At 37.3% G+C, this 25,094-nt stretch overlaps 1 protein-coding gene across 8 annotated transcripts in view; it reads left to right on the top strand.

The window, feature by feature from the left end:
* Positions 1-25,094, top strand: part of VPS8 (VPS8, CORVET complex subunit) — a 295,955-nt gene that overhangs the window by 193,017 nt on the left and 77,844 nt on the right. For all 8 annotated transcript variants that reach the window (XM_027539052.1, XM_027539061.1, XM_027539070.1 and 5 more), the window contains 6 exons: positions 827-916; positions 4,046-4,088; positions 7,572-7,675; positions 13,079-13,160; positions 13,473-13,555; positions 21,223-21,303. In XM_027539052.1, the coding sequence (XP_027394853.1) occupies positions 827-916; positions 4,046-4,088; positions 7,572-7,675; positions 13,079-13,160; positions 13,473-13,555; positions 21,223-21,303 (483 nt within the window). The remainder of the gene's footprint in view (positions 1-826; positions 917-4,045; positions 4,089-7,571; positions 7,676-13,078; positions 13,161-13,472; positions 13,556-21,222; positions 21,304-25,094) is intronic.

The following is a 25,094-nucleotide window of genomic DNA, read 5'->3' as shown; positions in this document are numbered from 1 at the left end:
TAAACTGGTAGAACTAAAAAAGATAAATAATAAAAGGGGATGTGTCTGACATTTTATATTAAATATGGTGTTTATTTTAGGATTCTAATAGATGATTTTTATTAAACTAAGAAAGTTCAGTTACCAGTTTGGGTTACAGTGTTTTGTATTGTTTTTATTTTTGTCAGAAACGGGTGCTGCATCGTATTACTTGTTCTGCATTTATTAAGATGATTACATCTTCCCTCTTTGATCTCTTCACCTGTTAATATGTTATTTGTGCCTTTCTTTTTTCTGACTCCTGAGAAAGTTTAAAGACTAACGTAGGATTTTTTTAAATCTCACTGTTGTTTCTTTTTATGACATTCTTTTCTGTATTTATTTTCTTTTTTCTTGGCTTAACTGATATTTCTTTTTTAACTTATTAGAAACTCCTGGTTTATTAATTTTTATTAAGATCCCACAAGCTAATTTATAGTGTTTTCATTGTCTTTTTGTTCTAAATATTTTATGAATAATTACACTTAGCAATTTCTGGTGTATATTATTACTATTTATGTGTACATGTTACTTTTTGTTCAGTGGATATGCATAATTCAGGTGCATAACAACTTTTTAAATAAGTGAAAAGAGAATGAATGACTTTGGTTCACTTGTAGTCCCAAATAGGCCACTCTAAGACTAGAAAGACAAATATTTGCATGTTATGCTGTAGAGCATCAGTAATATACTGTTTAGCATATGAATTCATTATTTATTATCATGGAACTTTTTCATCCTTAATAGGATATTTTGACTCCACAAACAAGGTTTTTCAACAAAAACTTTATCTTTTTTTCTTTGCTAGATTACCCAGAAGTATCAACTTTGTGAAGTCACTGCTTATCTATTAGAAAAGAAAGGAGATATTCATGGTGCCTTCTTAATAATGCTAAAGGTAACATGTTACTCTGTTTGCTTTGTCATATTTCTGTCTAGCCCTCTATCCATTTATCAATTTATTTTTTTTTCTTGAGACAAAATTGACGTAAAACATTGTGTAAGTTTTCATCAGTCAGTTTCTTATGTTTCAGAGTAAGTTGCAGACAGCAGTACATTTTATCCCTAGATATTTTTATCATGCATGTCTTTAACTTGAGTCAATCTATCTTTGTATTTTTTTAAGGTAAAATTTACATCCAACAAAATCCTCCAGTTTTGAATGTACCATTTAATGAATCATAACAATGCATGCACTTGTTTAACTCCAGTGCCTAGCAAGATAAGAGAACATTACCTTCAGCCCAGAAAGTTCCTTCACAGTCAGTTCCCAATTCTGTCCCCTCAGAGAGAACAATTTGAATTTTTTTCTCTGTGGATTAGTTTTGCCTTTTTTGTTCATTCATACTAATGGAATCATCCCATAGATACTCTTGTATAATTCTTCTTCCATTTGGCATAATGTTTTTAAGATTTATCTCTGTTATTACATGTATCAGTTCCTATTATTGTTGAGTAGCATCTGATTGTATGACTATATCACAGTTTATCCATTCTCCTGTTGATTGACACCTGAGCTATCTCTAGTGTTTTGTTATTATGAGTAAAGTTGCTATGACTGCTTCTGTGCAAAAATGTTTTCCTTTCCCTGGGGTCAATACCGGGGAATGGAATTGGTGCCTCACAAGATAGGTGGAGGTTTAGTTTTATAAGAAATTAGCAGACCACTCCAGTGTTCTTGCCTGGAGAATCCCAGGGACGGGGGAGCCTGGTGGGCTTCTGTCTATGGGGTTGCACAGAGTCGGGCACGACTGAAGCGACTTAGCAGCAGCAGCAGCAGACCTCTTTCCACAATGGCTGTAGCATTTTATGTTCCACCAATAATGTATGAGAGTTCTGATTGCTCTACGTTCCGACAGCAGTTGGTGTTATATCAGTTCTGTAAAAAATTTCTTTTAATTGTTATAAAATTTACCGTTTCAGTGGCATTAAGTATATTCACATTGGTATGTAGCCTCGCCACATCCATCTCTTTTTCAGCTTCCCAAACTCACTAGACCAGTTATTCTTCCCTGCCTGCTAGCCCCTGGCAACCACCATTCTACTTCAGACTCTGGGAATTTGATCACTAGGTACCTCACATAAAAGGAATCAAATAGTATTTGTCTTTTTGTGTCTAGCTTATTACAGTTAGCATAATGTCTTCAAGATTTATTCATATTGTAGCACATGTCAGAATTTCATTCATCTTTTAAGGCTTAATAATATTCCATTATATATACTACATTTTGTTTTTCCATTCATTCAACAGTGGACACTTGGGTTGCTTCCACATTTTGATTGTTGTGAATAATGCTGCTATAAACATGGGTATACTAATATCTTCTTGAGTCCTTGCTTTCAGTGGGATTGCTGAATATACACCAGAACTGGGATTGCTGAATCAAATGGCAGTTCTATTTTTAATTTTTAAAGAACTGCCATACCATTTTTCTATAGCCACTATTACCATTTTACATTCTCACCAGCAGTGCACCGAAGTTTCAATTTCTCTTCACCAACACTTGTTATTTTTTATTTTCTTGGTAATAGCCATCCTGATGTGTATGATTATATATCCATTTTTTAAACATTGTCATCTAGCTAGGAATAGATTAGGGATAAGAAGGGGACGACAGAGGATGAGATGGCTGGATGGCATCACTGACTCTGTGGATGTGAGTCTGAGTGAACTCCGGGAATTGGTGATGGACAGGGAGGCCTGGCGTGCTGTGATTCATGGGGTCGCAAAGAGTTGGACATGACTGAACGACTGATCTGATCTGATTTATATTTTAAAAATAGTTCACATTAGCTTCTAGTTTTTTTCTAGCCATATAATTATGAAACAGGCAAGGAACAGTATTCCACAGAGAATTTGTATAGGCTCTTAACCCCTTTTAATCTCTAGGTTACTCTTTCATCTCTTATTTTCCTTGCAATTTATTTGTTGATAATACCATGAACCCGATTTTAAAGGATAAGTAAATGTATTCTTGGCATAGATGGGAAATGGAGAAGTGGGAGATCTTTTCAGGGAATAAGATGATCATTTGCAAAATACAGAGGAATACGAACTGCTAGGAGATGAGCCAGTAGCTTTACTAGGGCTCAGCTATCAGTGTATAAATAGGCAGGTCAGGCTGGAAACAAAGACTTGATCCAGATTTGGAAAGATTTTGTAGGACATGCTAAAGAATTAGGGCTGATTGTCTTTTCACCCAGGATGAACTGAAGGTTTTTAAACAAGAAACTGATGTGATGTTGTTTCATAAAGACTGCTCTGTTGACTGTAGGAGGATCTGTGGGATGCAGAGGAGGAGGAAGCAGAGAGCACTTGCGAGGCTATTGCAGCAGTGAATCAGGAGGGCTTGAGTGGGTGTGACGGTTCTGGTGAAGTGAAAAGAGAAGGTGGATTTAAGAACTTATTGATCATTTGAATATGGTATGGGGTGAATGAGAGGGAGCAGTTAACAATGATTCTGATTTTTAGCTTACCATTAGCCTATAAAAGACCTCAAGGAAAGCAAATTTGGGGTAGAAGGGATGCATTAAGGTCAACTTCAGTCTATATTAAAAAGCCTTTGGAATATCAGTTAAGAGTGTCTGAGGATCTAGAATTCAATGGAGTAGTGGATGCTACAACTGCGTATCTAGAAGATGTCACACCCAAGGCTGTGCCCTATGCTGTCTTGATAGACTTGTCACGTCCTTTTTTATTTGCACCCATCCCTTTTTTTCATAATTGAGTGTGAATTTTATTCCCTTCCAAAGCATGGATTAACCCTAATCCCCATTACTGTGCCTAAAGAGTGTCCATGATGACTGTGTGGTGGTACAACAGAAGCAAAAGTGGGGCAGGATAAGTGATATTTGATATATTGGGTCACTTCCAGTACTACTGGCTATGCTTTCTGTATACACAGATGTTCTCCTCTGAATGACAGAGATCATTCTTAAAAACCTTGTTTCTTGGATTTTACCTTTAAAATATGTTAATTCAGGTGTTGGTGGATTAGAAATATAAAATGTTCCTTTTACCTCCTAGAGACTACAAAGCAAACTTCAAGAGATAATACGTCAAGATAAAAGTAAGTTCTTGAGTGTAATTTGCAATTTCTTTTTCTGTGGACCCCATGTTTTAAAATGTATTAAGTGAAAAACTACATTTATTAAGTAATAATTACATTGATCTGTATATTACTGTTTATCATTGATCCAAATTTTGACTTGTTTTCAAGGCTCATAATAGGAAGTAATATAAACCATTGTGCTTTTGTGATGCTAATTGTCAGTACTAGATGTCATTTCATTATACAGAAAATTAGATATATTCTTCACTGGTATTAATTAATTTTTGTCTATACTTTTGTTCTTATGTTTTGGTTATTATAAATGAGATACATAACTAACATTTTAAAAATTACTGTAATGTGCTGAACAACAACAAAGCAGAGCTTCGAATTAGTAAGTAATAGCCAGTGTTTCTGTTTTGAACTTACATGATTTTAGCAGAAAGCAGTAAAACTTGAAGTTTAGTATGTTGAATGACTGTCACAGATAGATATGTAATTTTTATTATATTCCTTGATACTAAAAAATTATTTGTTTTGTAAAAGTGTGGTAAAGTAAGTGCCACATAAAATTCACTGTTTTAGCCATTTTTAAGTGTACAGTTCATTGGCAATAAGTACATTCACACTGTTGTACAGTCATCACCGGCATCCATCTCTAGAACCTTTTCACCTTGCCAAATTGAAATTCTGTGCCCATCAGTTACTCCTTATTCCCTCCTCCCCACTCAGCCCCTGGTAACCACCATTCTGCTTTCTGACTTGATGAATTTGATTACTCTGGGTTAGGTATCTCATATAAGTAGAATCAAGTAGTAATTGTCCTTTTGTGTCTAGCTTATTACACTTAGCATAATGTCTTCAAGATTTGTCTATGTTGTAGCACATGCAGACGTTCACTCATTTCTAAGGCTGAATAATGCTCTTGTTTTATGTATGTGCTGCTTTTGTTTTCCCATTCATCTATCAACGGGCGCTTGGATTGCCTCTCCCTTTTGACTGTTGTGATCAGTGCTGCTGTGAACATGAGTATACAGACATCTCTTTGAGTCCTTGCTTTCCCTTATTCTGGATATATATTGCTGGATATATGGATTGCTAAGCTAAATGGTGGTTCTGTTTTTAATTTTTTGAGGAAACACCATGCCATTTTCCATAATGGCAATATCATTTTACACTCTCACCAGCAATGCACAAGAGTTTCAAGTTCTCCACATATTAACTAACGTTTGTTATTTTCTGTTTTCTTGGTAGTAGCCACCCTATTGGGTATGAGATAGCATCTCTCTTGTGGTTTTGATTTGCATTTGTGTAATGATTGGTGATGTTGAGCATTTTTTTCTTGTACTTAATTGCCCATTTTCTATATCTTCTCTGGCAAAATGTCTGTCCAGATCTTTTGCTCACTTTTGAATTGGATTATTCATTTTCCTATTCCTTAACATTTTCAAAACAGTCCTCCCAGAGTTCAGAGAATCACTGGATAGGTGATCTTTAGATTGTTTTAGCTTTTTAACTCACTAACACATTTCTTGAATTCCTTGGCCCACACAGTCCTCTAAACACCTTTACCCTAATTCCCCATAGAGTCTTAGAACTTCCACAAACAGTTGACTTGTCTTTATGTAGTTCAACTAAGCATTTAGTTGCGGTTTTTGTGCTGTCAGTAAGTGTTCAATTTGACTGCTAGATTGGTTGCATTTATAGTATTTTTCTTTTTCAATTTTCTGTTATGAAAATAATTTTTGCAGATACTACATGAAAGATTATGGGAAAAATAAGAATGTTTCCCTAAATCACTACAGTGATTTGCAGGTGATATGTCTAGGGAAGCCAGTTCTTTGAATTCCAACGAGGATAAATTTCTCAGTAATAGTCTCATAACTACCATCTACTGTCAGATTCAATTTTGACGGTGTGCATTGGTGGTGTAGTAGTAAGCATAGCTGCCTTCCAGTTTTGACGGTGTGCTTAAGAATTTTGGAGGATTTGGTAATTGCACAACAGTGAGCTAGTTCCTGTGGGTTACACACAGATGGCTAAAACATCGTCCTCATCCAAAGAGCTAACTCGCTTGAAGGAGACAGATATGTTAAAAAAAAAACACTTCCAAAGCAGGTAGAGTCAAATACTGTAGTAGAGATGCAGTGAGAGTGACAAAGGCTTGTGCACAATTGGGGAACTATCTGTAACTGCGTTTCTTTTGTGGAAGATGCAACCTTGGAAGTAATCATGACTGGAATAATGAGTAGGAATTTGACAGACAGAAGCAAGGAAAGGCGCTTCTGGGTTGAAGAGAACATGAACATGAAAGTGCCTGACCAGTGACCTTGGGAAATAATCTGGTGGGACGATGCCCCAGGACGGTCACGGTGCTTACTTAGGAGCAGAGGTTTATTGACGCTCTATTGGTAAAAGTTAGTTTTTGATGTATGAGACTCATGTTTGGACTTGTGCTTAAGAGAACTACTGTTGTTTAGCCACTCAGTCATGTCTGATTCTTCAGCAACCTCCTCTGGGATTTCCCAGGCAAGAATACTGGAGTGGGTTGCCATTTCTTTGTCCGAGGGCTCTTCCTGATCTCCAGTCAAACCCATGTCTCCTGCATTGGCAGGCGAATTCTTTACCACTGAGCCACCAGGGAAACCATAAGAGAACTGTAGTGGCAATATAAAAGGGAATGAGGAAGCCGAGATTTGGAAGTCAAAAATTAAGCTATAGTGCAAACAAGGTGATGAAAGGCTCCATCAGGTAAAAGCCGTGGATATATGAGAGCATGGATATGGAATTAACAAAATAAACTATTTATTTGAATGTATAGATGAAAACATTAAAGATGATGAAGATTTATAAACTGGTTGACTTAAAGGTCATGGTTCTGTTAGTTTGGAAATGTAAGGGGTTGGAGCATATTTGAAGTGAGAGAACTGGGCTAGGTTTTGCACATACGAAAGTTCAAAGAGACTGCAGGATCCCCATGTAGAAATGGGTGACTGGAGCCTGGTGAGAATTCAGCCTGCAGATTATGAAAGGAACAAGGGCTGGCGGTGTATATTTGAAGATTATCAGCAAGGACATAAGAGGTAAAACCAGAAGAGTAGCTGAAGTTATTGAAAAAGAAATGAAGAGAAAAGTGCCTGAAATAGTATCTTGAAGAAACATGTACATTAAAGAAATAGAGGGAGACCTGTAAAAGATATTTCTACTAACAAATCCACAAACAAATAATTGGGGATTTTTCCATAGCTAAAGTACATTACAGTGCTAAGTATTAATATCATGTGCTTTCTATGTCCTAGGAATGTCACACATTTACATAGAAAGCTGTTGCAAATGATTATCTGCTTTTTAATCTACTAAACCTCAGTATCAGGTCTTATATATGATTATATCATTTAAACCTAAAAATATGCAGAGAAAAAAATGTTTCATTTTTTACAGAAGCTTTGAGATTATCAGTATTATACCCTTGAGTGATGTTAACAATTTTTCTGACTCTAGATACCAAAGAGGATCCCTCATTGAAGGATGTTGAAGAGACCATGGTAGAGACGATTGCCCTCTGCCAGAGAAATTCACATAATTTGAACCAACAGCAGAGAGAGGTAGGAGAATGACTACAAAGCCTTTTAAAAGTCTGTTCTAGTCTGAAACTAGAAATTAATTCTATTTCCACTGCCCTCTCAGCTACCTGAATTCTATGCAACTGGGTTTTAATCACCATTCAGTGTTCCCAGGAGTATGTGACTCCTAAAGTTATTATGGGAAGGGCCTGTCTGCTTTGTTCTCACAAAAAGCTTTATATTCTTAGATTTGACTGTGCTGCAAAACTTAGGTGTGTGAATACTAGATGTCCTTGTTCTCTTTGGACAGAGATTTTGTGTATTCTGTGTAGTGGTACTATGGATGTGTCATCCATTTATCATCTCTTTTATTCCCTGGGGATAAAGTGAGTATGAAGAACTGGAGGAAAAGCCTCAAGGGATACAGAGAAAGCTGGAAAAGGTCAAAAAGGCTAGCATACAGTACTTCTCAACCTTGGCTGTACATAAGTCACCTGGGGACCTTTGAAAACTCCCAGACTGTACCACGATCAATTAAATTTAAGTCTCTGGGGCTGGACCCCCATCATCAGTGTGGTTCTGTTTGTTTGTTTGTTTTTCTGTTAGGAGGAGAAGGAAAGACTGGCTTTATTACTTTGCCAGGCACAGGGGGACACTTAAGGTTATAAATTTTGAACACCCTTTAGAATATATATTGTGTATAACAAACTCATATACATAATGGATGTGGGTTTTTTATTAAAAAACTTTGAGTGAAATGATGCATACCCATTATTTTTATAATCCATCAATACAAAAAGTTATACAGAAGGACATTTTTTAAAAAGTATCCTGTATCTATCATATCACTCAGAAATAACCATCATTATCATTTGGTGAATATCACTGTAGATATTTTTTTCATCTGCCTAGGTTTATATAATTTTAGAAAAATTGAATCAAAAATGCTTTCTTTAAAAATGCAGTATTTAATCTCATTTAGGAAGCCTGGGTAAAACTGAGGAATTTCTGAATTTCAAATAAATAGTTCTTTACTATACTATCTATTAATAAATCTGTCTGAAGTTTAAAAAATCTGAATAACTATAATAGATTGGAATTATCATTTATAATCATATTTCAGTTTTTATAGTATCTATGATGTGCAGCCAATAAGGAAGTTTATGTAAACCCATACACACTTGCTCCAGCCTCTCTTCTCTATCCCTCTGAATTTTTATTAATTATGTTATTTTACCTCAGTGAGGTTAACAAAACATTCTTTTCTATATCGACAGTTCCCTTAGTCTTTAATCTTTATTTAAATGGATTATAAGCTTTACACTGTTCCTTTTATTTTTCTTTTAAAGTACTTAAAAAAATTATATATTTTTATTAATGGCTGCACTGGGTCTTCATTGCTGTGTTGCAGGCTTTCTCAAGTTGCAGCGAGTTGGGGCTACTCTTTGTTGTTTTTCTCGGGCTTCTCATTGCAATAGTTTCTCTTGTCATGGAGCATAGGCTCTAGAGTGCACTGGCTGCAGTAGTTGTAGCTCGTGGACTCAGTAGTTGGGGCTCACAGTCTCTGGAGCGCAGGCTCGTAGTTGTGGCACGTGGGCCCAGTCACTCCGTGGCATGTGAGATCTTCCTGGATCAAACTCTGTCCCCCACAGTGACAGGTAGATTCATTCCTATCCACTGCGCTACCAGGGAAGTCCTACACCATTCCTTTTTGCCATGATTTTTCCATTCATGAGTTTTTATTTTATCTTTTGGCTAACTGTCTATATTGCACATGGTTATATTTTGATTAACAAAACACAAAAGTAAAATTGTTAAAGCTGTGTTTATATATATTTAATACTAAGCCTTTTTATCTTTCAAACTTTCTGTCTCCTCCCTAATACCTACTTGATATTCTTCCTTCTTCATATGGAAAGTTTAAGGAAAAATGACAGTTATGTTTTATAAATAAAGCCATTAGGCTCACATAAGCTGAAATATGTCCAGATTCACATATATTAACAGTAGAATTTGAGCAGGTCAGGAAGCAACAGTTAGAACTGAACATGGAACAGCACACTGGTTCCAAATAGGGAAAGGAGTACGTCAAGGCCTATATTGTCACCCTGCTTATTTAACATCTATGCAGAGTACATCATGAGAAATGCTGGGGATGAAGCATAAGCTGAAATCAAGATTGCCGGGAGAAATATCAATAACCTCAGATATGCAGATGACACCACCCTTATGGCAGAAAGTGGAGAAGAACTAAAGAGCCTCTTGATGAAAATGAAAGAGGAGAGGGAAAAAGTTGGCTTAAAACTCAACATTCAGAAAACTTAAGATCATGGCATCTGGTCCCATAACTTCATGGGAAATAGATGGGGAAACAGCGAGAGACTTTATTTTTGGGGGGCTCAAGAATCACTCCAGATGGTGACTGCAGCCATGACATTAAAAGATGCTTGCTCCTTGGAAGAAAAGCTATGACCAACCTAGACAGCATATTAAAAAGCAGAGGCATTACTTTGTGAACAAAGGCCCATCTAGTCAAAGCTATAGTTTTTCCAGTAGTCATGTATGGATGTGAGAGTTGGACTGTAAAGAAAGCTGAGTGCTGAAGAATTGATGCTTTTGAACTGTGGTGTTGAAGACTCTTGAGAGTCCCTTAAACTGCAAGGAGAGCCAACCAATCCATCCTAAAGGAAATCAGTCCTGAATATTCATTGGAAGGACTGATGCTGAAGCTGAAGCTCCAATACTTTGGCCACCTGATGTGAAGAACTGATTCATTTGAAAAACCCTGATGCTGGAAAAGATTGAAGACAGGAGGAGAATTGGACAACAGAGGATGAGATAGTTGGATGGCATCACCAACTCAGTGGACATGAGTTTGAGTAAACTCCGGGAGTTGGCGATGGACAGGGAGGCCTGGCATGCTGCAGAGAGTCAAACATGAGTGGGGTCAGACACGACTGAGCAACTGAACTGAACTGAATCTGAAATATGTCCAGATTCACATGTATTAATGGCAGAATTAGATATTAAATTCATACCTCCAGAACTCTAGGGATTATTCTGATTATATTTGAACTCTAATCTCTTAATCATAGACAGAACTAAGGCTTCCTTTGATGTGGTGAAAGGGTAATTTATTCTGTATTTTTTTTTTTGTCAAAAATGTATCTGAGCTGGTATCTGAGTCTTCCTCTCTTGGACATGCATGCACCTCTCAATACCACTCTCTATTTGCCCCCACCCTCTGACAACTGGTTTTTGCTTCTTTTTTGAGCAACTTTCATAACAACAACGAAGACATTTGAATGTTAGTTTTTATTCAAATACTATTTTTGTGAAAATGCTAAACTGATTATATGTAATATCACACATTAAGTTTGGGGGACATTCATGGTTGTTTGCCTTTGTTCCTTTTTGTTTTTGTTTTGGAGAGAGTGAGAGAGAACAAAGAGCTCTGGCCACAGACCCTAAACTAACTAGAAAATTGGAAGTATCCAAAAGCTTGATAATGCACTATCTGTACCGTCTCTTCCCAAAAGTCTCTTCAGTTAAAGTCCGAGTGCAGGAAGTTGGGTTGTCGGTCCTTTTCCAGGTGGAATCTGTACTTGTCCTCCTTTGTATGTCTGTCTGCCCCAGTGTCCAGTGATTACATATAATAAAAAATATGGCTTTGTTATGCACATAATTCCGTGAAAAGGAAAGTGGTTGGGTATGTAACATGACAGTTCACGTTCAGTTGTGTTGCTCTCAGGGGTTAGGATTGTCATTATCATAATGGTTATTTTAGCCTGTGCGTTTTTAGAGTTATCCAAGTTAAAATTTTAAGAACCAGCAAAGAGCAAGAGAGATGAAATATTTAAAAGGTGCTTGCCATATATTTCTGGTTAATATGGAGATTTAATTGAAAAGTTCCTCTATTTAGGGTATAAATACTTCCCATAGCTCTTACCTGTACAACCATGCTTCCCCAGTCTGCTATTTATAAATGAAGAATAAAGTAACCTTTAAAAAGGTAATTCATCTAAAATTCCTGGATTAAATAAGGACAAATTTAAATCAAATTTCTAAATATATTATAAAAACCAAAAAGGTAAAATTTAGGTATACCATATACAGTTAGATTAAAAGACAGAAAGAAATGATGTGGTTTAAAAACAAGTTGAAATAGGCAACTGAAAGACAAGCAAAGTAAAGCCATCTAAGAATAAAATACAAGATTAAAAATTCATGAGTACTAGATAAAATAAATTAAAATTTTGATAAAATAAAGAATTGTCAGTATACAACATAGTTAAAACAAGTATCTTAAAAACTAGAAGAAAAACTGTTTAAAAAATAAAGCATAAAATCCTGGCCTTAGAAAACCTCAAGTGGGGGCAGACAAGGGCTTCCTTGTATAGAGCTCTTTCAGTGGGAGGCTGCCCAGTTGGAAAGTCTCTGGATTGTGAGCCTGTCCCCTTAGTGGGCTCCCTGAGTAACCATGCTTGTCCTGCTCTCTCAGTGCTGACTTTTCTTCATGCCTGTTGGATGTTTGCAGGAATAGGTCTCTTCCAAGATTCCGGGTTAAATGAGGGCTTTGTAAATCTCTACCCAACAAGAAAATATGCTTGAAATTTTAAAATGTATTAGTTTGATTTTTGATGATGAAGATTTTTTCTAAGGCTTAGCAAGAATACGTATGATGCACATATGGCAGTGTATAATCTTTTGGCAAATTACTCAACTTCTCTAAGCTTCAGTTATCTTGTCTCCAGTAAAGGTAATGCTTACTGTATTAGGTTATCATGAGATTAAATTGCCAGTTGAAATGAAAATTGTATGTAAACACTTAATACAGTACCTAATAGGAATAAATGACAGATCTATTAATTTATCTCATAAACTAATTTTCTCATAAATAAATTTCCAGCCTCATTCTGTGGTTGGGAATATTAATTGAAATAATGGTAACTTCGACTTCTTAGTTTATGATGACTGAGGAAATACAAAATAATGCTTGACACAGGAGAAAACTTGAGATAATTGTATTCATTTATCTTGCTTGATGTCAAGCTGACAAGAAATGGGAGGAGGGTAGTTGTGAGGTAGTTCTCTGTCCCCTTCTGCATTACATAGGTCCGTTTAGACAGTTAAGAATAGCTGGAGGCTCTGCTCTGGCTCCTTTGAACCTCCCCTCTTCTGAGACACAGAAGATTGCAGTTCCAAGGTCTAGACTTACTTAACTTCAGCTTCCTTAATTTTCCCAAGGTGCATGGTAAAGGTATCTGTTGTGGTTATGGTTTTTGCTTTTTATTGTCTCTTCCTTGTCAGGTGTTCCATCTTTTCTTTTCCTGATTTTTACCAACAAGTGTGTATGAGAAGTACATTTCAGCCTATGAAACAGTAGGCTGATGTTAGTTATTCTTAAAAACAGCACAGTACTTTTGTTTTTCTGTGACATTATAGGCACTCTGGTTTCCGTTATTGGAGGCAATGATGGCCCCTCAGAAGCTGTCTAGTTCAGCTTCACCTCATCCACACTCTGAAGGTAAGTTTATCAGCATCCATCTGTACCATCACTCAAGTTTTATCTGCTAGAAATAGTCATTTAAATACCTTCTCCAAACATCATATTATTATTATTATCCTTAATGAAATCATACTGTAATGTTGATCTCATTTTTCAGGTTCACTTCTTTCTGAGGCACCAGTTACATCCTTTGTCTAAATAACAGTAGCTTTAAAATATCAAACTTAGCTTGGTTAGCTAAGTTTCTAGGAAGCTTTATTCCTGACTTACAGGAAAAACCTAAAACTCTGATTTTAAACTAACCTTAATATTAACATGTTGTTACAACAGCTCTGAAATCTTTGACCATGCAAGTTCTCAACAGTATGGCAGCATTTATTGCCCTTCCATCCATCCTGCAGCGAATCTTACAGGTGAGTTGAAAGGGTAAAATTCAGTGTTGATCAATTTTAACTTATATTTTAGTTATGTATATATAAATAATGTTTAAGCGGGTCTCGAACACAATGCAGCTGATTTTTGGCATTAGATAATATCTAAGGCATGACTGTGACTCTCATCCTTTAGCTCTCATCCAGAGATGTCAGTTTACCTGGCACACCCTTGCAGCCTTCAGTTGTTCACTGTGACCTTGGGATTCAGATACATAAGCTTCTTTTTGGTGTCCTGTTTCCAGCTGGTTACACTTTTTAGTGCAAAAAAAACACATAAAAATTGTTAATATGGACATTTCTTAATCTTCTTACTTAGGTTTTCTAATTCATCCTAAAACTTTGTCCAAAACTCATCTCTTACTCTTCAGCAAAAAGGCCTGAACCTTTCCAACTTCATCAAAAAGAGAATGCTAAAAATATGCTAAGATATTTTTAGAAAAATCTGTGAACATTCTTGGGCAAACAGTAGGAATTATCCTTAGAATCCATTTTGTCTTTCCTTACTTTATGCAGGATAAGTGAAACGTGAAAGTGTTAGTCGCTCAGTCATGCCCAGCTCTTTGCAACCCCATGGACTATAACGTGCCAGGCTCCTCTCTGTCCATGGAATTCTCCAGGCAAGAATACTGGAGTGGGTAGCCATTCCCTTCCCCAGGGAATTTTCCCAACCCAGGGATCAAACCCTGGTCTACCACAATGCAGGCAAATTCTTTACCATCTGAGCCACCAGGGAAGCAGGATACAGACACACCAAAACAAAGCAAAACAGTAATATGATGCTATTGATCTTCATAATTTTCAAATTATTTTTATCCAACCAAGAATGTTGCTTTCAGCTCTCTTTTAAGACTCTACAAGTTCTCCTTTCCCATCTGGTATGAAGCAGCTGGGCCTTTGCTGATAAAGACTACTGTATCCAACAGTCTTTCACCACATTGTATGTTATCATTTAGAATGTGTCTTCACATGTATCACTTCATTTGATCTTTATCATGAATTGAATAATAATTTGGTACAGACAGCTTTTCTTATATCCATTCTAAAATACATCTGTCATAAGGTTTTAGTCATATATGAACTATCTCTATAATGCAGGAGTACTTTAATTTACCAATAAATTAGAAAAAAATGAAATCATAAAGCCAAAAGTGTCTTTCCTCTCATTATACACATTTATCTTTATGTTGAGCTTTCATCACATTTTAATACATAAATTATAATAAATAGAAATTGATTTTTTCTTTTGGCAAATGCATATAATTTTTTTAAAATAGTGTATTTCGAGACTCGTATCCTTGAAGGCTTTTGATATTTGAAAATCTTTATTTTTGTGTTATACTGGTATTCATTTTAGTTGTAGTCTTACCATTTCCACCATCAGTGGTTAACTCACACTAATCAAGAGAGTATGCTGATTGTTAAATTCCTGTTTTCACTTAACTCTACCTTATGTTTGTATAGAGATTTTTATTTTTTCAAGTTGCTTTCACAGATACTGTTTTTGAAGCTCACAAGAATCTCTTGAAGTAGGTGGGGCTACTATAAAAATTTCTGTTGATGAAGGAGGAAACTAAAGTATAGAAAGTTATGTACCTGATCCACCATTAGAGGCAACATCCAGACTACCACCAAAGTCTCTGATCTCTTAATATACATGGTCTCCTACTATATCATGTAAGCTCCTTCATTTGCTTCATTCAGTCCCTGGTGTTTCGTGGCACTCTAATCTTATAAATCTAGTGGCTTCCCTGGTGGTTCAGGTGGTAAAGAATCCACCTGCAGTGGGTTTGATCTGGGTTCGATCCCTGGGTTGGGAAGATTCCCTGGTTTGGGAAGATCTCCTGGAGAAGGGAATGGCTACCCACTCCAGTATTCTGGCCTGGAGAATTGCATGGACTATATAATCCATGAGATCTCAAAGAGTCAGACACAACTGAGTGACTTTCACTGGTTTTTTTGAGGAATTAGTTATTAATTGATTTATATATTATATGTTACCCTGTTTGGTTAATTATCTGGGTAGATGGAAAAAAGGCACAGTTCTTGCCTTAAAAGACCTGTGGGGAGACAAGAAAATATCTGATATAACAATTCATAGGGCTCTAAAGAGCAGGTCATATTGGCTGCCTTAAGGATTACATGCTCTGAACCCCAGGTAGGGTAATTGCTACTTCTGTATCTGTACACTTTCAGTCCACATGATAATAGTGGAACAGCCATGTGAAAGCATGACTCTGCCCCTTGACTCTACCTGATTGACTCGAAGTGGGCAGCTGGCCAAGAGGGGCCAACCAGTATCCTCTTCAGGAAATTTTGGAACTGAATTGAAAAGGTGAAGAGTTTCTCTGCAATTCTCTGGATTATATAAGGTACAAAAGTTCAGGAGCTGACAGTGACTACCTTTCTGTCATATGGACTGAAATAGTATAAAGTTAATCTTCAGAGAGAAGAACAATGAAGCAGGCACACAAAGAGGAGAATAGACAAGATACATGGAGAAGAGAGAAGATAGAAGGAGAGAATTCAAGACATTGGGAGAGGAGTGTGGAGAGAAAATCCTGAAGGTGTCTGCATCCCTCATTGTTGTTCTTAAGCCTTACCTGTATTCCTTTGTTTGGATCCTTAAACACCCCAGCACCTTTACAATTATTATATTTTTTGAGTAAGATAGAATGAGCTAGGTTTCTCCTCTGTGGCCAGAGGAATGCCAATGAAAGTATATATGTGAGACAGACTGTGGAAAGATTTCCTGGAGGAGTAGATGTCTGAACTGAATCTTAAAAAACCTAAAGGAATCAGTGGTTTAAACAAAAAAAAAAAAAAAAAGGACTATTCTAAGCAGAGTGAACTATATATAAAAGAATCTGAGGTGAAACATGGTTGGTATGTTTGAGGAGTTGCAGATGTTTAAGTATGCTTGGAACATAGGACAAGATTAAAGTTGCGTCACAGAGCTGAAGTTTGAGAGGCAGGGACCCTGTCCTTAATTGCTTTGTAAACTGTGGAAGGGACTTTGGTTTTTATTTTAAATTCACTAAATAGTCATTACAAGATTTTAACCAGAGGACTGATGGAATGAGGTTTCTTTTTAGAAAGATCACTCCGTCTGTATTATATAGGATAAAGTGGAAGGGCTCGAGACTGAGACTGAAGGCATAGAAATACCCAGAATGTATTCATAATAGGTACTCAAAGTTGTTAATTGAGTTACATAGAATGGATAGGAGAAGTGGATTCAGAACTTGCTTAGCTAACAGAATTTAATTGACCTTTTGACTGATTAGATGTAGGAGAACACAAGAAGAACCCAGCTAAGCCCCTGATTTCAGTTTTGTTTGGCTAACAATGAGCAGTGGGGATACAAGACCAGACTTCATAGGAAGAGGTAAGAAGTGGAGAGGAAGATTTGGAAGTCATCAGCACAGAAGTAGTAGTTAAATTCTTTGAAACTAGAGGAAGTTCAGCATGAATGGAATTAGTAAAAAAGGCTTAAGGCCAAAATGGAGTTCTAGGAAACATTCAAGTATCAGAGGGTTTACCTATTTTTATTGCCCCTTAGAAGAGATATTGACATGATGAGAGGTTCTCAAAGATCTTCCTGACCTAAATGTTCATTCAAAATGTTCCTGGGGACCTTAATTGTACAGGTTTCATTCATGAACATTAGGTGATAAGTCAGTATTTTTTTTTTCCCTTTCAGTTTTGATAAGTTAGTATTTTTAAGGGACCATATTTATGTTATATACATTCTGCCTTTACTCCCTGTTCTTATCTTCACTCTATGGCAAAAGTAATTTTTGGCTTCTGAAAAGCTGCTTATGACTGTTTTACTAAGGGAATTAATACAAACAAATGACTTATACTCTCTTGGCATTATTCATATTTTAAAGTAATGTTTGATAAATAATAATAAGTAATGCTTGATCAGTAAAAATTGTATTTTTTTTTAATTTTTAAAAATTTTTAAATTTCTTTTTATTGGAGCATAATTGCTTACAATGTTGTATTAGTTTCTGCTGTACAACAGTGTGAATCAGCTGTATGTTTACATATATCCCCTCACTCTTTAGCCTCCCTCCAACCCCAGTTCACCCCATCCCACCCCTCTAGATCATCACAGAGTACCAAACTGAGCTCCCTGTGCTATACAGCCAGCTTCCCATATGTATGCTATAATAAGTATCAGAAAGCAATAGAGGTATTGCTGTTTGCAAGAACATAGATGGACCTAGAGAATATTATACTTAGTGAAGTGAGTCAGATATAAATACTGTATTGTTGTTATTGTTCAGTCACTAAGTCATGTCCAACTCTTTCCAACCCCATGTACTGCAGCACACCAGGCCTCCCTGTATGAAAAGTGAAAGTGTTAGTTGCTCAGTTATGTCCAACTCTTTGAGACCCCATGCACTGTAGCCCACCAGGCTCCCCTGCCATGGAATTTTCCAGGCAAGAATACCGGAGTGGTTGGCATTTCCTTCTCCAATCACTTATATATGGGACTCTAAAAAGACAAATGAATCTACATAAAAATCAGAAACAGACTCACAGATATAAAAAAACAAGTTTATGGTTACCAAAAGGAGGAGGGGGGAGAGGAACAAATTAGGAATATGGGTTTAACAGATGCAAACTCCTGTGTATAAAATGGACAAACAACATGCATTTACTGTATGGCATGGGAAATTATATTCAATATCATATAACCTATAACAGAATATAATCAGAAAAAGTAACTGAATCACTATGCTTTACACCTGAAACTAACCCAATATTGTAAACCAACTATTACTTCAATTTAAAAGAAAGAAAATGCTGGAAAAAAGTGGTCATCACATCTTTTTATAACATGCTTTTTAAAAAACAAGTTTGTTTGAAGTACCTAAATGTGCTCTTCTTTTGTAGATTATGGACAAGTTAAAGAGAAACTTCAGCAGTTATTTATTGCTGAAGAATCTAGCTGACATATTTGGAAAATAATTTGAAAAGCTAGTAGATTGTGTGCATGCTGTGCCAGAAGCCTTGAGCTCTCTTTTGCATTCTATAATTTATATGTTGTCCCAGCATGAGGTTATTTTCATGATTTTGCTTTTAAATTATGCATATTAGAGTGAAATGTACTGATACAAATATAGACGTGACCTATAAAGGTTTCTTCTTTTTCCAGCATTTAACCTTTGCAAGACCTCTTTGTTCTCCAAACCACCCTTGTCATGGGTGAATAACAGAGCTTTTTTGTGCTGGAGTGTGTGCTTTTCTGTCCACACATACACAGTACATACTTGTATTGTGAATGTGTGGACATGTTAGAGTAGCTGTTACAATGTTTTTGTAATAAAGTATTACATAGTGTCCATTTATACTTAAAGAGGTATATTTACTGAGAGCTTGACCATAAGTGTAATTGGATGTAAGTTCAGAAGTGTTAACATGGATCCGTTTTTATGCAAAGAAAATTAAAAGATTGTCTCATGCGTACATGGCCTGAGTTGTTGTTCTAGTAAAGAGGTAGTCTGAGATGTCTGTTGTTTTGTCTTTTGCAGATGCTCTGCACATTGTTGGACAGGTATCTTTAACTTAGTGAGACAGATTTCCCCAGTAAGTTTAAGTGATTTGTTCAAGCCCAAAGTAAACTTGTTAATTAGTACACGAATGTCTCAGTGAGACAGATTTCCGCAGTAAGTTTAAATGATCTGTTCAAGCCCAAAGTAAACCTGTTAATTAGTACAGGAAGTAAACTTGTTAATTAGGACAGGGTTTCTTCAGCAGTACCTCAGCATCAGGACCAGGAACCTATGGCAGACAATCTGGTGCTGCTCTTGACCAGCTGAAAGTACTGATCACTGATCTGAGTTAGAAACTGCATCTGTCCTGTCTTCAGGAACCATCACCAGAGCATAGAAGAGAAAAAAAACAAATCCTAAGATTATGTTGTACAAGTGCATGAAAGCACAGTTTCTTCTCACATTTCTATATCTTTCTCCTAAGTTTTCCCTGGTCCACAGTCTTTTTTTTTTTTTTTTCTCTTAACATCTGAACTCACTGTACCAAGATTTTAATAACCCCTACTCCTTAGTAAGTAACCAGAAGTGTTCCCCATACCTCCCAGCAACCATTAGTTTATCATTTAGTTACTCGTATTTGTTACTTTTATCTAGCAAATACTAGTTTATTATTTAGTTTATTAGTTTGTATGTCATTTTTCTTTCTTGAAATCTCCTCCTAAGAAAGACTCAGAGACTGAGACCAAAATTTACAGCCACCAGCATTTGATTCCAGTACTCTTGCCTGGAAAATCCCATGGACAGAGGAGCATTGTAGGCTACAGTCCATGGGGTCGCTGAGGGTCAGACACGACTGAGCGACTTCACTTTCACTTTTCACTTTCATGCATTGGAGAAGGAAATGGCAACCCACTCCAGTGTTCTTGCCTGGAGAATCCCAGGGACGGGGGAGCCTGGTGGCCTGCCGTCTCTAGGGTCGCACAGAGTTGGACACGACTGAAGCGACTTAGTAGTAGCAGCAGCATTTGATAATAGGGATGGGACCTCAAGGTGGACTATGGGGAGAGAAACCTAAATCCCCAACCACAGAGAATGGTTGAATAACACATACCATCTTCACATGTTTAATACCCTGTAACTGTTCCTATTATTTGATGATATGGGAAACTGCTCACAACATACTATTAAGTAAAAAAAGTAAATGTATTATGTGAAATGCCCCCCAAAATACATCCTTCTTTCTCCTTCCCCAGAAATAAGACTGGAAGAATATACCTCAAAAAATCAAAAGTGTTTCTATTGGGGTGGTTGGATTTCAGTTCACGTTTATTTTTGTACACAACAGTGTTTTTCAAATTGTTTATGATAAACTATTTGGCATACCTCATATGAAAAGCAGTGGAAGGAACATTGTCTAGGTATCTGTTGTTTATCAGTAGTGATTTGATTAAAAAAAACTTTGAAAAACTGCAAGTTGCTTAGATTCAGAAACTGATCTCCTAAACTGGCGTGACTTGGTTTGGACCAGACGGTGGCCAGATGTGGGTCATAGGAGGAGTTGAACAGATTCTGAGTGTTCTTGAGAACTTTGGTTTTAATGTAGCAGATAAATAAGAGCTCAAAAAGGGATGTGTGTCTGTTAGTTGCTCAGTCATGTCCGACTCTTTGTGACCTCATGGACTACAGCATGCCAGGCTCCTCTGTTCATGGGGTTTTCCTGACAAGAATACTGGAGTGGGTTGCCATTTCCTTCTCCAGGGGATCTTCCTGACCAGAGATTGAACCTGGGTCTCCTGCATTGCAGGCAGATTCTTTACCATCTGAGCTACCAGGGAAGCCCCCCAAAACGATAGGTGATGTTTAATAAGAAGGAAAGGAAGCTTGCTGCAGAAAATCAGAGTGAAATTTATGGTTGTTAAGCAAGAGACCTGGATCATTTAAATTTTATTTGCTTTTCCAAAATGCTTTGATGACCTGAGACCAGTGTACATTTCCAGTAGAAAGGCTCATAGAAGAATAAGTATTTTGTGACTATTGACAAATACTTAAGAGTATTTGACTTTATCAGATAACTTATATTTTAAAATACATTTAAAATAACAAGAATGAAATTATAATCTTTAGCAACTTTTTTCTAATTAGGACCCAGTTTATGGAAAAGGAAAACTTGGAGAAATCCAGGGCCTTATTCTGGGAATGTTGGATACCTTTAACTATGAACAGGTAAGCTACTTTCTATTTCTAAGCCCATTCTAAGGTAGAAAGAAGCTATTCTTTTCTCTTTGCACCTATACTTTTCTTTAGAAATTACCATCTGTTTAGTGCAAGTTTGAAAGATTGAAGTGTATGACTTTCTAATTTTAAAATTTCTCTTGACCTTAATTAATTTATATTTTGTATACATATACACATATATTCTGGAATGTGTAATTGCAGCTTTAGAATTTATTTTACTCTTTTGATTCATGAGCGGTGGGACATAGATCTTGTTTTCCAAATGAAAAATATAAGAAACTTTCTTGGAAAATAATGGAATATAAAGGTATAACTCAAAAAAGGAAGGATCAGCGTGAGTATAGAAAAATTGTAGAATAAAATTAGTGTTCTTTTAAACATTCTGAAACAGTTAATCACTACTAACCAGAAATGGTCATTCAGTTCAGTTCAGTAGCTCAGTCATGTCCGACTCTTTGTGACCCCATGAATTGCAGCACGCCAGACCTCCCTGTCCATCATCAACTCCCGGAGTTTACTCCGATTTACTCAGACTCACGTCCATCACGTTGGTGATGCCATCCAGCCATCTCATCCTCTGTTGTTCCCTTCTCCTTCTGCCCCCAACCCCTCCCAGCATCAGGGTCTTTTCCAGTGAGTCAACTCTTCACATGAGATGGCCAAAGTATTGGAGTTTCAGCTTTAGCATCAGTCCTTCCAATGAACACCCAGGACTGATCTCCTTTAGAATGGACTGGTTGGATCTCCTTGCAGTCCAAGGGACTCTCAAAGAGTTTTCTCCAACACCACAATTCAAAAGCATCAATTCTTCGGTGCTCAGCTTTCTTCACAGTCCAACTCTCACATCCATACATGACCACTGGAGAAACCATAGCCTTGACTAGATGGACCTTTGTTGGCAAAGTAATGTCTCTGCTTTTGAATATGCTATCTAGGTTGGTCATAAGTTTCTTCCCAAGGAGTAAGCGTCTTTTAATTTCATGGCTGCAGTCCCCATCTGCAGTGATTTTGGAGCCCCCAAAAATAAAGTTTGACACTGTTTCCCCATCTATTTGCCATGAAGTGATGGGACCAGATGCCATGATCTTCGTTTTCTGAATGTTCAGCTTTAAGCCAACATTTTCACTCTCCTCTTTCACTTTCATCAAGAGGCTTTTGAGTTCCTCTTCACTTTCTGCCATAAGGGTGGTGTCATGTGTTTATCTGAGGTTATTGATATTTCTCCCGGCAATCTTGATTCCAGCTTGTGCTTCTTCCAGCCCAGCGTTTCTCATGATGTACTCTGCACATAAGTTAAATAAGCAGGGTGACAATATACAGCCTTGATGTACTCCTTTTCCTATTTGGAACCAGTCTATTGTTCCATGTCCAGTTCTAACTGTTGCTTCCTCACCTGCATACAGGTTTCTCAAGAGGCAGGTCAGGTGGTCTGGTATTCCCATCTCTTTCAGAATTTTCCAGAGTTTATTGTGATCCACACAGTCAAAGGCTTTGGCATAGTCAATCAAGCAGAAATAGATGTTTTTCTGGAACTCTCTTGCTTTTTCCATGATCCAGTGGATGTTTCTTCCCTTAACCCGAAACTGCCTGTGGCATTAATTCTCAGTAAGAGCCAGCTTAGTGTACAAATTTTTCTTCATGTACTTCAAAGTGACTCATGAAGCCACCAAGGAAAAGTGCCATTTAGACATGTTAGATACAATGTCTGCTTTTTCAATAGAAGAAAAAGAAATTGAGTGACAGAGCTTTTCTTAGGGTGTTGTAAGAACTGCAGTTTTGTTAAGTAAGCATAGTGCAAGGAAGCTGATCCCCCTTCAGGCACAGATTCCGGGATGGCAAAAGGAAGCTGAATGCAAAACTGAAAGTTTTTACAAACTTTGGAAGAGGAAGAAAAGATGGAGTTGATTGGAAAGAATTAAAATAGACCATTAGAACAAAAAGTTCTGCATTATAGATAAAGTTTAAGGACAAGACTGTGTAGCAAGGAGGATGGACAGTATATCTTCCCCTTTGGGACCAACAGAAAAGAACCCAACTGCACATCAAAATGATACATCTGAATGTTGAGAATTAGATGTAGTGAGGCACAAAAATGGTATGGACCTAACGGAAGCAGAAGATACTAAGAAGAGGTGGCAAGAATACACAGAAGAGCTGTACAAAAAATATCTTCATGACCAAGATAATCATGATGGTGTGATCACTGACCTAGAGCCAGACATCCTGGAATGTGAAGTCAAGTGGGCCTTAGAAAGCATCAAAGCTACGAACAAAGCTAGTGGAGGTGATGGAATTCCAGTTGAGCTATTTCAAATCCTGAAAGATGATGCTGTGAAAGTGCTGCACTCAATATGCCAGCAAATTTGGAAAACTCAGCAGTGGCCACAGGATTAGAAAAGGTCAGTTTTCATTCCAATCCCAAAGAAAGGCAATGCCAAAGAATGCTCAAGCTACTGCACAGTTGCACTCATCTCACACAGTAGTAAAGTAATGCTCAAAATTCTCCAAGCCAGGCTTTAGCAATACGTGAACTGTGAACTTCCACATATTCAAGCTGGTTTTAGAAAAGGCAGAGGAACCAGAGATCAAATTGCCAACATCCACTGGATCATCGAAAAAGCAAGAGAGTTCCAGAAAAACATCTATTTCTGCTTTATTGACTATGCCAAAGCCTTTTGACTGTGTGGATCACAATAAACTGTGGAAAGTTCTGAAAGAGATGGGAATACCAGACCACCTGACCTGCCTCTTGAGAAACCTGTATGCAGGTGAGGAAGCAACAGTTAGAACTGGACATGGAACAATAGACTGTTCCAAATAGGAAAAGGAGTACATCAAGGCTGTATATTGTCACCCTGCTTATTTAACTTATGTGCAGAGTACATCATGAGAAACGCTGGGCTGGAAGAAGCACAAGCTGGAATCAAGATTGCCAGGAGAAATATCAATAACCTCAGATATGCAGATGACACCACCCTTATGGCAGAAAGTGAAGAGGAACTCAAAAGCCTCTTGATGAAAGTGAAAGTGGAGAGTGAAAAAGTTGGCTTAAAGCTCAACATTCAGAAAACGAAGATCATGGCATCTGGTCCCATCACTTCATGGGAAATAGATGGGGAAACAGTGTCAGATTTTATTTTTGGGGGGCTCCAAAATCATTGCAGATGGTGACTGCAGCCATGAAATTAAAAGACACTTACTTCTTTGAAGGAAATTTATGACCAACCTAGATAGCATATTCAAAAGCAGAGACATTACTTTGCCAACAAAGGTTCGTCTAGTCAAGGCTATGGTTTTTCCAGCGGTCATGTATGGATGTGAGAGTTGGACTGTGAAGAAGGCTGAAGGCCGAAGAATTGATGCTTTTGAACTGTGGTGTTGGAGAAGACTCTTTGAGAGTCCCTTGGACTGCAAGGAGATCCAACCAGTCCATTCTAAAGGAGATCAGTCCTGGGTGTTCTTTGGAAGGAATGATGCTAAAGCTGAAAGTCCAGTACTTTGGCCACCTCATGCAAAGAGTCAACTCATTGGAAAAGACCCTGATGCTGGGAGGGGTGGGGGCAGGAGGAGAAGGGGACAACAGAGGATGAGATGGCTGGATGGCATCACCGACTTGATGAATGTGAGTTTGAGTGAACTCCAGGAGTTGGTGATGGACAGGGAGGCCTGGCGTGCTGCAATTCATGGGGTCGCAAAGAGTCGGACATGACTGAGCGACTGAACTGAAGGAAACAATACTTTCCAAATACAGGGAACCTTAAATGACATAATGTGATAGC

The sequence above is a fragment of the Bos indicus x Bos taurus genome, chromosome 1, assembly GCF_003369695.1.
Source record: "Bos indicus x Bos taurus breed Angus x Brahman F1 hybrid chromosome 1, Bos_hybrid_MaternalHap_v2.0, whole genome shotgun sequence".
NCBI classification, from domain to species: Eukaryota; Metazoa; Chordata; class Mammalia; order Artiodactyla; family Bovidae; genus Bos; species Bos indicus x Bos taurus.
The sequence above is the reverse complement of the archived record's forward strand: the minus strand, read 5'-3'. Positions and strand labels throughout refer to the sequence as shown.